The sequence below is a fragment of the Saccostrea cucullata genome, unplaced genomic scaffold, assembly GCF_032062105.1.
Source record: "Saccostrea cucullata isolate Sc308-1 unplaced genomic scaffold, CSIRO_AGI_Scuc_v1 ctg1432, whole genome shotgun sequence".
Classification (NCBI taxonomy): Eukaryota; Metazoa; Mollusca; class Bivalvia; order Ostreida; family Ostreidae; genus Saccostrea; species Saccostrea cuccullata.
Window position 1 is genome coordinate 297,486 of NW_026929305.1, and position 15,471 is coordinate 312,956.

The 15,471-nt window shown below is 35.9% G+C and overlaps 1 protein-coding gene across 1 annotated transcript; it reads left to right on the forward strand.

Moving 5' to 3' along the window:
• Nucleotides 1-2,358: 2,358 nt before the first annotated feature.
• LOC134280394 (uncharacterized) lies at nucleotides 2,359-9,138 on the forward strand. The gene has a single exon (XM_062762803.1). The coding sequence runs from the start codon at nucleotides 2,359-2,361 to the stop codon at nucleotides 9,136-9,138; it is 6,780 nt and encodes a 2,259-aa protein (XP_062618787.1).
• Nucleotides 9,139-15,471: the final 6,333 nt, after the last annotated feature.

The following is a 15,471-nucleotide window of genomic DNA, read 5'->3' on the forward strand; positions in this document are numbered from 1 at the left end:
ACCCGACCGCGACCCGGGTAAAGCAGTGTGGTCGCTAATATAAATTGCAGGACAAATAAACCCGACCGCGACCCGGGTAAAGCAGTGTGGTCGCTAATATAAATTGCTTGACAAATAAACCCGACCGCGACCCGGGTAAAGCAGTGTGGTCGCTAATATAAATTGCAGGACAAATAAACCCGACCGCGACCCGGGTAAAGCAGTGTGGTCGCTAACAAGAATTGCAGGACAAATAAACCCGACCGCGACCCGGGTAAAGCAGTGTGGTCGCTAACAAGTAAAGCAAGACAATTAAACCCGACCGCGACCCGGGTAAAGCAGTGTGGTCGCAAATATTCATTGAAGCAAAAATGAGCCCGACCGCGACCTGGGCATACTTATGGTCGCTGATTACTATTGCAATTTACTTGCCCTAAAAGGTCTAGTGATGCAAATGTCGTGGTTTTCGGGACCATATTCAAAACCCGATTATTTTGGGAACCCGGTTATAATTATATATTGGGAATTGTTTGTAATGTAATTTATTTTGCTTGCATTTTATTGTAGTAAATCACAAATGAGTCCGACTGCGACTCGGACTAGCTGTGATAGTCCCCGTTATCTTTTGCTTTTTACATGACTTGAAGGTCTAGTGATGTAAATATCTTCATTTTCCGAACATTGTTCAAAAAGACATTATACTGGTATTGTTCTCTATTATACCATACCTCAATTGTATTTGTTCCAATGCTTTCGAGTCATTTGTATATATTGTAATGAAAGATACTGTTTTTTTTCTTCAATTTTAATGTATTGAGATGAAGTATTAGTGGATAACATGTATATAATATTTTTCATAGACATTTTGTTGTAACAGTCACCGTGGAATCTAATTATGGCACCATTTAAGTCATGTGTAATAAAAATTTTAATTTAATCTTAACATGTTAAAACCGTTTTAATACAAAGTATATTGTTCTTGAAATATTTCAAAAATTACACATGGCTTAAATATATGGCTGGCGTCCCCGTCGCGGTGCTGGGCGTCACACCTTCACACCAATTCCTTTAAACAGAAGAAAGTCTTTCATTTTAAATACTTCCAGCATCATTTGTATGCGCAAATCATTTTTTCCCTGGTTTAAAAGTGTGAATGTGTGATGGCAAATAGCCAATTTGTCCCGGTGGACTGGAAAAAAAAATTTGCACTATTTGTGAGAATACAACGCAAAAGGTATTTTAATACGAAATACAGTCCTATTTTGTCAAAAGGTTATAATAGTTAACTTGTAAACCGAGGAGGGGGAATATAAATTAAGGGGGAAAAAACGAAGAAAAAAAAATTGGTATGTATGCGTATTAAAATACCTTAAGAATATATTTCTACGCAGTATTGTTAAAATAACTTCTTTTCCAGATAATGGATTCAATCGATGGAACATTGCTGCAAGTGTTGGGGTTGAGTTTTAAGGTCCAACAAAGCAAATCGATGTCCAAAGAGCAAGTACAAATGTTCAACACTCTTACAAATAAACTAAGCGAAGAGGTTTCAAATATAAAGAAAGAGTTTGAAGCGATGGAAAAAAGAACAGTCGACTCCAAAAAGGAAGAAGCGACGTTAAAACGAAAATTTCAAGCATTAAAGAAGGAAGTCGAAGCACTCAAAATAAAAAATCAGAAATTAGAAAAAACGACGACGGAACTGAAGGCAAAATGTACAGATCTAGAAAAAGACCTTGATTCTAGCTGGGTTGAAGATATAGAACTGGATACAGGTGCCAATGAAGAAGGAAAGCAAAATGAAAAAGGAGAGGCGAGAAATGAGGAGAATACCGCAAAAACCAAAGAATAGGAGAGAAAACTGAACACAGAGAAAAAACAGAGAAAAAACTTTAACGACTATAATAGAGCTTATTTGTTTTGCATTTGTGATTTTGTTTAACATCAATGCGTGAATATGTACTCATAGTTTTAAAGCAATTATGTTATAGTTGTGTATAGAGCAATTAATGTATGTTATGTACAAATACATATGTTAAAAAAATCCTTTTGTGTAATGCTTAATACATCACCCGAAGAGGTCAATTTTTTACTAGGTCTTATTAATAATTTTTCTTCATAAAAACTTTATTTTCTATCGAACTTTTGTATAATAGAAAATACAATAAATGATTGTTTTATTGTATGTTGAAAGAGCTTTTCTAAAGTCCCTGGGTATCTCCTTAAATTGAAAGATGTTAACTTTCATTAATCTTTATCAAGATTTCAGAAGAGCTCTTAAAGAGACACTTAATAACTGTAAAAGTGTCTCCAAAAAAATATAGATTTACAATAAATATCTTTTTTCAGATGGACCCGTCTTAGTGTAAGGATTAACCAATGTCCAAAAGGAAACGAACATTTAGTGGTCGAGAGAAAAAAGCCAAAGAAAGATATAGGAAAAGGAGAAAACGGGAGGAAAAACCACGAACTCTTACGTATAGTCCAATTACTAAATCATGGGCTGCTCAAAAAAGAGAGGAACAAAAATTGACTTTACAAAATGATCATCATCTTTATGATAATACGTCTTCTACAAAGCTAGGACACCCCTCTAAGCTTCAACCAACTTCTCCGAATGGTAACTGTTTCTTCAATGCACTATCATTTATCCTAACTGGAACAGAGAAGTTTCACAGCCAAATAAGGGCAAATGTGTGTGATTTTATTTCTACTCACTCTGCAGACTTGCAAGAATTTTTACCAAACACCTGTCAAGGAGATGGAAAAAAATATTTAAATGATTCATCAATGAGAGTGATAGGTACTTGGGCGTCAGAGACAGAAATTTTTGCAGCTGCTTACATGTTAAATACAGAAATTTACGTCTATACCAAATATGGATGGCAATGGAAATGGTTACGACACAGCCCACCTGAACCTGCAAACACTTTGGGTATTTACTTGTATCATCATAATTTGAATCATTACGAAGTCGTTCTCGAAGTCGCTAAACAAAATTCAAAGAATCTGAAAAACCAAGAACGTTATTTTTCAAATAGGGAAAATGAAAGGAATCGCAAAAGAACAAAGTATGCTAGTGACTCTTCTGCGCGTGAAGCAAAGAAACTTAAAATGAAAGTTAAATACCATAGTGATGTTAAAAGCAGAGAATATATCAGGAAGACAAACAATGAAAGACAAAAGAAGAAGTACAACTCTAACACTGCGTTTAGACGTAAACAAAAACAACGTGTGAAGCACCATTATGAAACATCAAGCACATATAGAAACCTTAAACTCATGTTATCACGAATGAGATACCTGTCAAACGCAGTGTTTAGGCAATCAATTCAAAAAATTGCAAGAAAACGGTACATTGAGGACTATACCTATCAGAACAAAATGAAAACTGCATCTAAAAAGAAGTACAAGACCAATACAGGCTTTCGCCAAAGTGTGAAAGAGTCATCCAAGAAGAAGTACAAGACCAATCCAGGCTTTCGTCAAAGTGTTAAACACTCGTCTAAGAAAAAGTACAAGACCAATCCAGACTTTCGTCAAAGTGTTAAACAGTCGTCTAAGAAGAAGTACAAGACCAATCCAGACTTTCGTCAAAGTGTTAAACAGTCGTCTAAGAAAAAGTACAAAGCCAATCCAGACTTTCGTCAAAGTGTTAAAGAGTCGTCTAAAAATGTGAAAAACTATTCTAAACAAAAATACAATGAAGACAAAGACTTTAAGCAGCATGTGAAGTCATACTCCAAAATGAAATATAAAGTAAACGCAGATTTCAGACAATGTGTCAGAGCTTCGTCCTTGAAAAGATACGCATCAAGACCATTATTTCGATACAAGCTGAAGAAGTATCTCTCTCATCAATATCACAGCGATAGGAGTATAAAACGTAAGAAAAAAGAAACTGTCCGACTAAGAAGAAAATCCTTAGACAAAGCCTTGCAGACATTTCTGAGAAATATAGGAAAAACTCCGAAATACACCTGTACAGTATGTGCACGAATATTGTTTAAAGAACAAGTTAAGTTGTGCAATAAATCTAAATATATAGAAAGCAAATATGCAGAAAATGCTAAGAAATGTTTGATAGGAAACTTTGTGTGCGACTCGAAAGAATGGATATGCATAACCTGTGACAAACATTTGAGCTGTGGCAACATGCCCCCTCAAGCTCTTGCCAATGGATTGCATCTCAATCCAATGCCGGAGGAACTGAGTAGCCTGAACAGTCTAGAAAGGCAACTAGTCGCACTTCGTATTCCATTCATGAAAATTTTATCACTACCCCGTGGTGGACAACGGGGTGTGAAAGGCCAAGTTGTGAATGTACCTTCCAATATTAACAGTGTAACGTCTTCACTCCCTAGAAGCATAGAAGGTGCCCAGATGATTAAAGTGAAACTGAAACGAAAACTATCATACAAAGGATATCAACAGTATGAGTGGATACGTCCTACAAAAGTCATAGAGGCTGTCAAATACCTTGTGGAAAATAACTGTTGGTACTCTCAAATTACCTTAAACGACAATTGGTTTGACACAAACAATGATTCGGACTTAGTACGGGAGGAGAATATGCAAGAGAGCTCAGATGATGAAAACCCTCACGATACACAAAGTGCAGACTCAGAAAGTGCAGAAAGTGATTCACAAGATAAAGATGCACAAATTCATCCAATAGAAACGTGCTCAGAACCTCTTGATCTAGGACAGGAATTTCTTGACACAGATAACAAAATTTTCTGTGTAGCACCTGGTGAAGGGCAAACGCCACAAAGTATTTTTCAAGAAAAGGGGGCAGAGGCAATGGCATTTCCAGCCCTTCTTCCAAATGGAAAATACGGGTTTTCAGAAGAAAGAAAAATAAAACTTTCACCCTCAAAATACTTTAACTCACGCCTGTTTTGTGCTGACACACGTTTTGCAAAAGACAATAAATTTATTTTCTTCGCACAGTTTATGATAGAGATGAGTAACATAAAATCAAACTTATCTATTGCTCTGCGAAAAGGAAAGGCAAAAACAGATGATGGGAAAAAAATAACAGCCTCAATGCTTACTAATTCAGAAAACTTACAACAGATATTAAAGACAGACGCTGGATTTCGCTTTCTACAACCCGTAAGAGGCTCGCCACCATACTGGCAAAGGACCATGAAGGATCTATATGCAATGATTCGTCAACTAGGAATACCAACATGGTTTGTGACTTTCTCTGCAGGTGAAACGCGTTGGGAAGAGACAATTGATGCACTTAAGAACAAAAATGATATTCGACCTATACAAGATATTGAATGGACAGAGAAATGTCAACTTATTAGAGAAAATCCAGTTATGTGTGCAAGACTATTTAATCATCGGGTACAAAGACTTTTTACCGATCTCATCATGTCTCCTGCGCAACCAGTTGGAGAAGTCACTGACTTTTTCTATAGAACAGAGTTCCAACAGCGTGGTTCCCCACACATACACTGTTTGTTGTGGGTAAAGAACGCTCCAAGACTAGGCAAAAACACAGACAAAGAAATTTGCTCGTTTGTCGATAAATACATCACCTGTTCTCTGCCTGATCCTGAAAAAGATCCCGATCTTAATGACATTGTAAAAGCAGTTCAAATGCACAATAAATCACATACAAAGTCATGTAAGAAACATTCTACAACATGCAGATTCAACTTCCCAAGACCTCCCATTTTGGAGAGTTTTATCGCAAAAGTGCCTGACGACAAAGATACAACAAAATTTAAAGAGGGAGGATCAGATATGCCAACTATAGAGGAAATAAACAAAATGTGCAAAGCAGCAAATCAAAGATCACCAAAACAAATAGTAAAAGATGTATGGAGTATCATTAGCTCTACAGAGAATGTAGAAGAATCAACAATAGATAACATCCTACAGTCATGCAACGTCTCCTACTCAGCATTTGTAGACAGTTTGAAAACTATCACCAAAAGAAACTGCATATATCACAAAAGAGGTCTATCTGACACTTGGGTAAATAATTACAATCAAACCCTACTCAGAGCCTGGAACGCCAACATGGATATACAATATATTATGGACCCGTACTCATGCGTAGCTTACATTCTATCTTACATCAGCAAAGCAGAAGCAGAAATCGGAGAACTGCTAGCAGATGCACAAAAAGAAGCTAGGGAGGGAAATAAAGACGCAGCTTCGGCAATGAAACAAATATCACACGTTTATATACAAAACAGAGAGGTGTCGGCCCAAGAAGCAGTATACAGAATTTGCAGTATGCATCTGAAAGAATGTTCAAGACAGGTTCTTTTTATCCCTACAGGAAATGATGCTTTTAGAATGAGTCTTCCTTTGAGTGCTCTTCATTCAAAAGAAGGAAGCAGCGAGGATATATGGATGCCATCTATCATGGATAAGTATTACTCTCGCCCTGATACAGAAGACTTTGATGACCAATGTCTAGCAGAGTTCTGTTCCAACTATTGCTTCTATCCAAAATCAAGACCTCCAAAGGCATCCAAAAAGAATAAAGACATTTCCTCAATTCATGAACTCCAGAAAGGATTAGGATATATTAAAAGAAGAATGGAGGGAAAAGAGGCTATTATTCGGTACCCAAGATTCAATCGTCTTAAAAATCCAAACGACTTCTACTTGTCTCTGTTACAACTATACTTGCCTCACAGAAGACCAATAGACTTAGCGTCTAAAGACTTAGAAGAATATATTCAGCATGCAAAAGTTGGGGACAAAAATGTATTAGATATTGTTAATCAAAACAGAGGTCTCTTCGAGAAAGATGTACAGGACCTGGAACGAGCTTGGGAAGATGTTCAAGAGGGCCGTATTGGAGAAGATGCCTGGTCAGCAGTTGCCCCAGAGTGTGAGGCAGAGAGACTGAACATTCAAGAGGAAAACAAGCAGCTTACTCAAGAAAAAGAGAACGAAGAAGAAATTTCACCTGATATTGAACTTTTGGCATCTTCAGAAAAAGAGAAAAGTATGACTAAATGTGTTACACAATATCAGAGGCCAAAACTCTCCCAAAAAGAAATCCAAGATTCGCTGAGAAACATGAACGAAAAGCAACAAAGAATATTCTATCAAGTTAGAGAATGGGTTCTAAAAGTTTCATGGAATCAGCATCCCGAGCCTCTACATGTATTTGTAACTGGAGGTGCTGGCACAGGAAAATCACATCTTATTAAATGTATTTACCATGAGACAAACAGAATTCTATCTAAAACAGTAGAAAACCCCGATTCAGCGACAACTCTTATAGCAGCTCCAACAGGTACAGCTGCTTTCAACATTGGGGGCATGACTCTCCATTCGGCATTTGGTATCAGCAAGAACATTAAACTTCCTTATACACCTTTGGGAGAAAATATTTTAAACACATTAAGAGCAAAGTATGAAAATTTGAAACTCATCATTATTGATGAAATATCAATGGTGGACCATAAACTTCTCACCTATGTCCACGGCAGATTAACTCAAATTAAGCAGTCAAAGAAAGTTTTTGGGAATGTTGCAGTATTGGCCTTTGGAGATTTCTACCAACTGCCACCAGTGAAAGCATCACCACTCTATAAAGTTAAGGAGTCTGTTATGGTGGATCTTTGGAACCCCTTGTTCTCTAAAGCTACGTTGACTGAGATTATGCGCCAGAAAGACGATGCTAAATTTGCAGAGATGTTGAATCGTTTACGAATTCGAGGTCGAGGAGAACCGTTACTTCAACAAGATATTGAAATGCTGCAATCTGTATCATGTGATTTGGCACCTAAGAATATGCAAGATGCTCTTCACATTTATTCTCTGAATAAAGATGTTGCAACGCATAATGAGGCTATGGTCGATGCAATTTGTCATCCTTGTATTTTATCCACAGCAAAGGACTATACAAGGAGTAGTGTAACTGGAAACTTGGTCTTAAGGTACCAACCTTACAGCTCCTCATCACAAGAAGACCTCCCAGAAGTACTAAAATTAGGACTGAATGCAAGGGTGATGTTAACTCGAAATATCGACACCGAAGACGGTCTTGTGAATGGCGCATTTGGAACTATTACTGCTATAGACCAACCTCAGGAAAATAATGTTAGAGCTGTTTACGTTAAATTTGACAACAACACAATAGGAAGAAAAGCAAAATCCAAAGCAGTCTCAGACATACCAGGATCAGAAGGTGCAGTCAGAATCACACTATTTGAAGATTCTCTTGCTGGTAAAAATGCAGTTAGAAGGCAATTTCCTCTCAAGCTTGGCTGGGCTGCAACAATACACAAAGTACAAGGAATGACTTCCAATCGTGTAATTGTTTCACTTAACAGAGTATTTCAGCCTGGCATGGCATATGTTGCACTAAGCAGAGCAACTGCCCTTGAAGGATTACGCATAATAAACTTTGATATGAATAGCATATTTGCCTCTGAAGATATCAAAAAAGCTTTGGAAAATATGCCAGACTTTCTCCCCCCGAACGATCCAAACATTGAAAGTAACTCGTTAAAGATAGCTTTACACAATACAGAAGGCCTTATTATCCACAAAAGGGACATTGAAAGCGCACAGATTCTTAATGATGCACACGTGATATGTTTCACCGAAACCTGGTTGAAAAAAGATGACTATATCCCAAAATCAATCTTACCAAACTCGATGGTATATTCAATGCCTCGAAAAGAAGCCTACTCTTCTGCTGACCAGACATTTCGACAATTTGCGACAATGGAAAGAGGAGGTGTTGCAATATTTACAAGAGACGTGGAAAGTACATTATACGATACCCGTACTGCAAATTTGGAGTGCGTAGCGGTAATGATAAAGAAACCAATCAGTGTAGCAGTGCTGGTTATCTACCGCCCTCCAATATACTCTTTAACCAAATTTAAAGAGCGCCTAGAGAGTCTTCTTCTCCGGATCGCTGCAGACATATCTTCACCAGTTATCATTCTTGGGGATTTTAATGATAACGCGCTCAACACAGCACCGTGTTTGCAGGAAATATTTACCAAATATGGTTACCAACAGCTTGTAAAATCACCAACAACAGAGTCTGGGACATGCCTCGATCTGGCTCTAGTAAAAGGTTTTGATGAGCTTCCAAGAGTGACTGTGAAACCCATTTATTATAGTTTTCACGATGTTATCTACATTGAATGTAAAACATAATCACTTTGACTGAATATGCATTTGAGTGAACGATATAAATTAATGTACATTGTAAATTAAATCTAAAACAATTGTCCATTGCAATGCTGTAAATATGTTGTTTTTTTTTCATTTTGATAAATTTAAGTCAAGTCGTAAAGATGATGTCTCTAATATTCTATTGTAAATCGATATAAACATGCTATGTGTATAATTTATTCACAATCAATCCTATCATGTCCATTTAACCGAATGTTGAGAAAGACTAACATGTGTAGGTGTATATTTTAATGTACTTGTATATATTATTGTAAAAAAAAAAAGAAAAAAAGAAAAAAAAAAAAAAAAAAAAAAAAAAAAAAGAAAAAAAAAAAAAAACACTGTCGTCGTCTGCCAGGCGACCTGACGAGCCCTTACAGGGCGAAACAGTGTTCTTAGCATCTCCACTCTATCAAATATCTCCAACTCGATTTTGTCTTCAAATAAGAAAAAAGATTCAACCACACTTTGAATACTTTCTGAGGAAATAATTAAATTTTAGGTGCAAGCTACAAAAAAATTAATTAGGAAAATACATGGCTCTCATCCGGTACGCCGAGATGAGGGCTTTTTTTTTTATTTATTATACCCCCGCTAGAAAAGTGCGAGGATATATAGAAATCGAAATGTCCATTCGTCTGTTACGCTTTCGGGTACCCATCTCTTTTCTGCAACTCCTCTTTACAGTTACCACTGAATGGATATCTTAAACAAAAATGAGACTTTCACAAAATCTTTGTTATATAGTGTAATTGTGCACCTCATATTTTACTTTTTGATCGGACACATATTTTGAATTTTCTACAGCAAAACATTGACACTGCCTTTTTCTATAACATGGATGGTTACTCATCTCTTATCCGCAACTCCTCCTACACCACTGAATAAAATTTTATGATAATTTCACAGATTCTTTATTACATAATGCCGTTGTGCACCTCCTATTATACTTAATAATCCGACACTTATTTCGGGTCTTCAAGAGCAAAACAGGGACTTTGTCATTAAAAATGGCTCTCACACGGTACGCCGGAGTGGGGGCTTTTTTTATTTATTCGAAATAGCTCTCACCCGGTACGCCGGAGTGGGGGCTTTTTTTATTTATTCAAAATAGCTCTCACCCGGTACGCCGGAGTGGGGGCTTTTTTTATTTATTCAAAATAGCTCTCACCCGGTACGCCGGAGTGGGTTTTTTTTTTTTTTATTTATTCGAAATAGCTCTCACCCGGTACGCCGGAGTGGGGGCTTTTTTTATTTATTCAAAATAGCTCTCACCCGGTACGCCGGAGTGGGGGCTTTTTTTTTTATCTATTCAAAATAGCTCTCACCCGGTACGCCGGAGTGGGGGCTTTTTTTATTTATTCAAAATAGCTCTCACCCGGTACGCCGGAGTGGGGGCCTTTTTTATTATTATCAAAATGATTCTCTACCGGTACGTCGGAGTGGGGGTCATTTTTATTTATTTAAAATGGCTCTCATCTGGTACACTGGAGATACACTGTACAATAGATGGAATGTCTTAAAATGCAAACATTCTTCATTGCCTTATCTAATAAACCGCACAAGAAATAGGACACCAAAATGGTCATGCATTGGGATATCCTACAAAATGATGTAGAAAAAAAATATCATGAAATCACGCGCATGCACGTGAGCTGCAATTTGATTGGCTGAAACTTTAAATTGCTATTTCTCCTTTGTTTTTTTGACGAAATTCTTTGAAATTTAAAATATAGTCATGCATTAGGATATCCTACAAAATGATATTAAAAAAATCATGAAATTACGCGCATGCACGTGTGCTGCAATCTGATTGGCTGAAACTTTAAATGGCTATAACTCCCTTGTTTTTCAACCAAACAGGATGGGATTTAGAACATAGATAGATGTAAGGGACTCCTACAAAAAGGTATGATCATCATGCACGTGCACGCACGTGCGTGCATTTGAAACGAGTATATTTTAAAATACTCTTGAAAGACAAGATGATATGGTCATAACGCACATGCATTCACATGCGCTTGGGTGCAATGCTAAAAATTGAATATAATTAGTATCCTTCTAGAAAAACGTTGTTAAAGTCAAAAATGCACAGAGTTTGTCTTATTTAATGAAACTTACAGGGAATATGGCACCGAAAGGGAGTTGGGGAGCGTTTGGGGAACATCTGTAACGGTTCCCGTTACAATTAGCACTAGTTTCTTTTTTTTTTAAACAAAATTTAATACCTGTCCAGTAACAGAAGAATTATTATACTAGAATAAAGAAAACAACTTTCTAAAGGATTGTATACATACACATTAAATTAGCTTGAAATCGGTGTACTAGTATATTGGAAAGTGCAGGAATTATTTACCATTGCAGGTTGAGAAGGGATGCCATATTTTAGGTTTGAAACCAGGCAAGTGAAAGCTGAATTCCAACCTACTTCAACATACTTGTACCCACTGTCTTCAAGATATCAGTGTTTGAGACGTCAAAGTTCAAATATAATAGGAACATGTTTATCATATTATGTGATGGCATCCTCAAATCTTATGTTGTATAACAATATGTTTTAGAACTTATCAAGCTTTATTCTGTACCTTGCCAAAAAAAAAACTCAACTCAGCATAATTCTCATTAACTAATTATCATTGTTACTTGCGTATGTCAATGTAGGTCATTACTGGTACATGCCTGACCAACTAAAACTCTAAAATTGAAAAATCAGAGTCAAGATTTTCAGAGCAGCAGAAACAGTAGAATTTGTCATGTAAATCTAATGATATGTACCGTAGCTGAGAATAAATGTACTCTAAATGTTGCATATATAAAAAAGAAAAAAGCAAAAAGTTCTCTTGTTTTCAGAATTTATATTTACATGTGAAAAAAAGAAAAGGAGGTTGATATAGTTGGTGTGATGAGATGTTGGCAGGAACCTAGTAAAATAAAAGGAAGAACTTCCTTAAAATGATACTTGTAGGGGAGAGTGTCTCATGGGGGGATTGTTTCAACTGACTTTACAGAATACAAAAGATCCATTGCATACCTAATTATCAATTATATGCCAAACACTATGTTTAAAGTTTTCCATTGTTGGATATTTATGTTTAAATCCAAGATAACTTACCCAAGAGGATGTGATTTTTTTTTAACCAATGTAATTTTTCTCAAGTTTAAAGCAGTGTTTCATAAGTTTTAATGAAAAAATCAGAAGGGGGAGGGGGTAAATTTTTGACTTCATTCAAAGTATCTGTGGTTTGCAGTTGCCCATGAATTTAATAAATAATTATACAAAGCAACAAGTTGAAATGAGTAAAATATTATGAATGTCCTGCATGTTTTAGTTTCATTTCAGAATTTTTCAAGTTTGACCAAATCTTGAAAAAGTAAAAGCCACAAGGTTTTGCAATTATTTGACATAGCATTACAAAATGCAATATAATTTTGCAACATCATAAAGATGCAAATTTAAGATGCCAAAAAATTTAGTTCACATTTACATTTAACTCATTACACATGTTTTATAAAAGAGTAAATAAGTGTAGTTTGGGAATATTGTTATGTTAAACGCAGCCATTTTGGTTAAAAATCTGGTATTCCTGTCTCCATGGTAAAAAATTTTGCATTCCTGTTTCCATAGTAATAAAGAATGGATAGGGAAAATTTTATTTCATATTAGTTTCAATCTAAGGAGATAGTTTCAGGAAACTTGAAACATGCCCTGGTTAGTCTACATGTACTTCAAAATTGTCAATTTTACGGAAAGGGGGGGGGGCATTTTGTGCAGGTGTTCACAGTTCTCCTATCTAAGAACATATTTACATGTATTAATGCTCTTGGAAATGGGATGTGAATATTTTTACATGACACTTCACCTAGATATGGACTAATTTTACTGTAAATGACATCAAAACAGGTAGAAAGGAACATTTCTTTTCTATATGAACTTAATTAAATGTGCATATGTTCCTTGAAATACGGAAATTTTGCAGATTTTGGGTAATTTTTCATTAGCTTTTTTAAAAAAAAATTTTTAAGTGTCCCATAAATATTTTAATGTGTTTAAACTAACTTATGTACCATCTATACAATGCACTGTTTCCTGAATTTCTAATCAGTGTGCAAAGTATTAAAAAATCGCTTAGAAAAAGGGTCTAAAATGGCAATTTTCTCAATTTGGCAAAAATCCAAAATCCCCAAAGCTAAGCGTTGTTAAGCCATTATGTAGAATAACAGTTTTTAAAAAATTATGTTGTTATACTAGAGAGGAATAATGGTAGTTTTGAAACAAAAGTAGATTTTCCCATTCTCTTGTTTCTTTTAAGCTCATTTTTAGCTCTACTGGTCAGAGACCAGAAGAGCTTATACGATAGTAAAGTGTCCGTCGTCCGTCCGTCTGTCTGTCTGTCTGTCTGTAAACAATTTTTCAAAACGCTACTCCTCCTACAGTTTTGGTTTGATTTTAATATAACTTTGCACACAAGTAGACTACACTAAGATACATAAAATTGTGCATCGGTTTTTGATTTCGATGAACGGTGTTGCCATGGTTACTAAAAATAGAATTTTCTGTGAATTCCTTTAAAACGCTACTTCTTCTACAGTTTTGGTCTAATTTCATTATAACTTGGCACACTAGTAGACTACACTAAGATACATAAAATCGTGCATCGGTTTTTGATTTCGATGAACGGTGTTGCCATGGTTACTAAAAATAGAATTTTCTGTGAATTCCTTTAAAACGCTACTTCTACAGTTTTGGTCTAATTTCATTATAACTTGGCACACAAGTAGACTACACTAAGATACATAAAATAGTGCATCGGTTTTTGATTTCGATGAACGGTGTTGCCATGGTTACTAAAAATAGAATTTTTTGTGAATTCCTTTAAAACGCTACTTCTATAGTTTTGGTCTAATTTCATTATAACTTGGCACACAAGTAGACTACACCAAGATGCATAAAATAGTGCATCGGATTTTGATTTTGATGAACGGTGTTGCCATGGTTACTAAAATTAGAATTTTCTGTGAAATTCCTTAAAAACGCTACTCCTTCTACAGTTTTGGTCTGATTTCAACATTACTTGGCACACAAGTAGACTACACTAAGATACATAAAATAGTGCATCGGTTTTCGATTTCGATGAACGGTGTTGCCATGGTTACTAAAAATAGAAATGTCTTTGAATTCCTTTAAAACGCTACTCCTTCTACAGTTTTGGTCTGATTTCAATATAACCTGGCACACATGTAGACTACTCTAAGATACATAAAATAGAGCATCAGATTTTCATTTTGATGAGCAGTGTTGCCATGGTTACTAAAAATAGAAATGTCTTTGAAATTCCTTTTAAACGCTTCTCCTACTGCAGTTTTGGTCTGATTTCAATATAACTTGGCACACAAGTAGATTACACTAAGATACATGAAATAATGCATCGATTTTTGATTTGGATGAACAGTGTTGCCATGGTAATGGGATTAAATGTTTTGAAAAGGATAAGTCTTAAAGTTCAAAAAGTAGGTCACGGTGACCTACTTTTAAGTTGACGTTGTTTAAGGACCCAAGATGCATCAACTGATCCTTGATGATCATAGGCCTTAAAGTCTCCAAAATATGCCTTTAAATCAATTTGAAAACAAATGCCCGCAAAATTTAAAAAGTAGGTCACCGTGACCTACTTTTGAGTTAACATGATGTGAAGTCCTAAGATGCATCAACTTACAAGATTTGGTGATCCTAGTCCTCATAGTAAGCAAAATATGAACATTTTTATTAATTGTAAATTTAGGTCAACTTTAAAGTGACCTTGAGACCACACTCTTTGCCCCAGGGTCATGCCTTGAACAATTTTTAATCTTCAACATATCCTGATCCTTGTATGTAAGTTTGGTGAAAATCTGCCTGGTGGTTCTGGAGAAGATTTTTTAGCAACCTGTACTTTTTCTTTTGTTATCCTGATTATCTCCCCTTGATTCAGGGTCCCAACTCTTATTTTAGTATAAATGGTAGCCCTTGGGCCAAGGATAGCCTGTGACAAATTTGACACTGATTGGCTCAGAAGAGCTAAAAATCCACCAGCAAGTGGAGGCGTCTCCATTTGATTGAAAGACTTTTGAGAGGGTCGTTAAAAAAAGTACAATCAATCAATCTGATTACTGTAACGAGCATAATGAAAACTAACTGGGAGATTCCGAACGAATGTATTTCTGATATCCGTATTTTTACAACATCAAAACGTGAAACGTATTTTGTTCTAAAAATCCGTATAAAATACGGCGAAATCGTAAGATTAAACAGGTCTGAAAAATGGTCTTCCCCTTAAG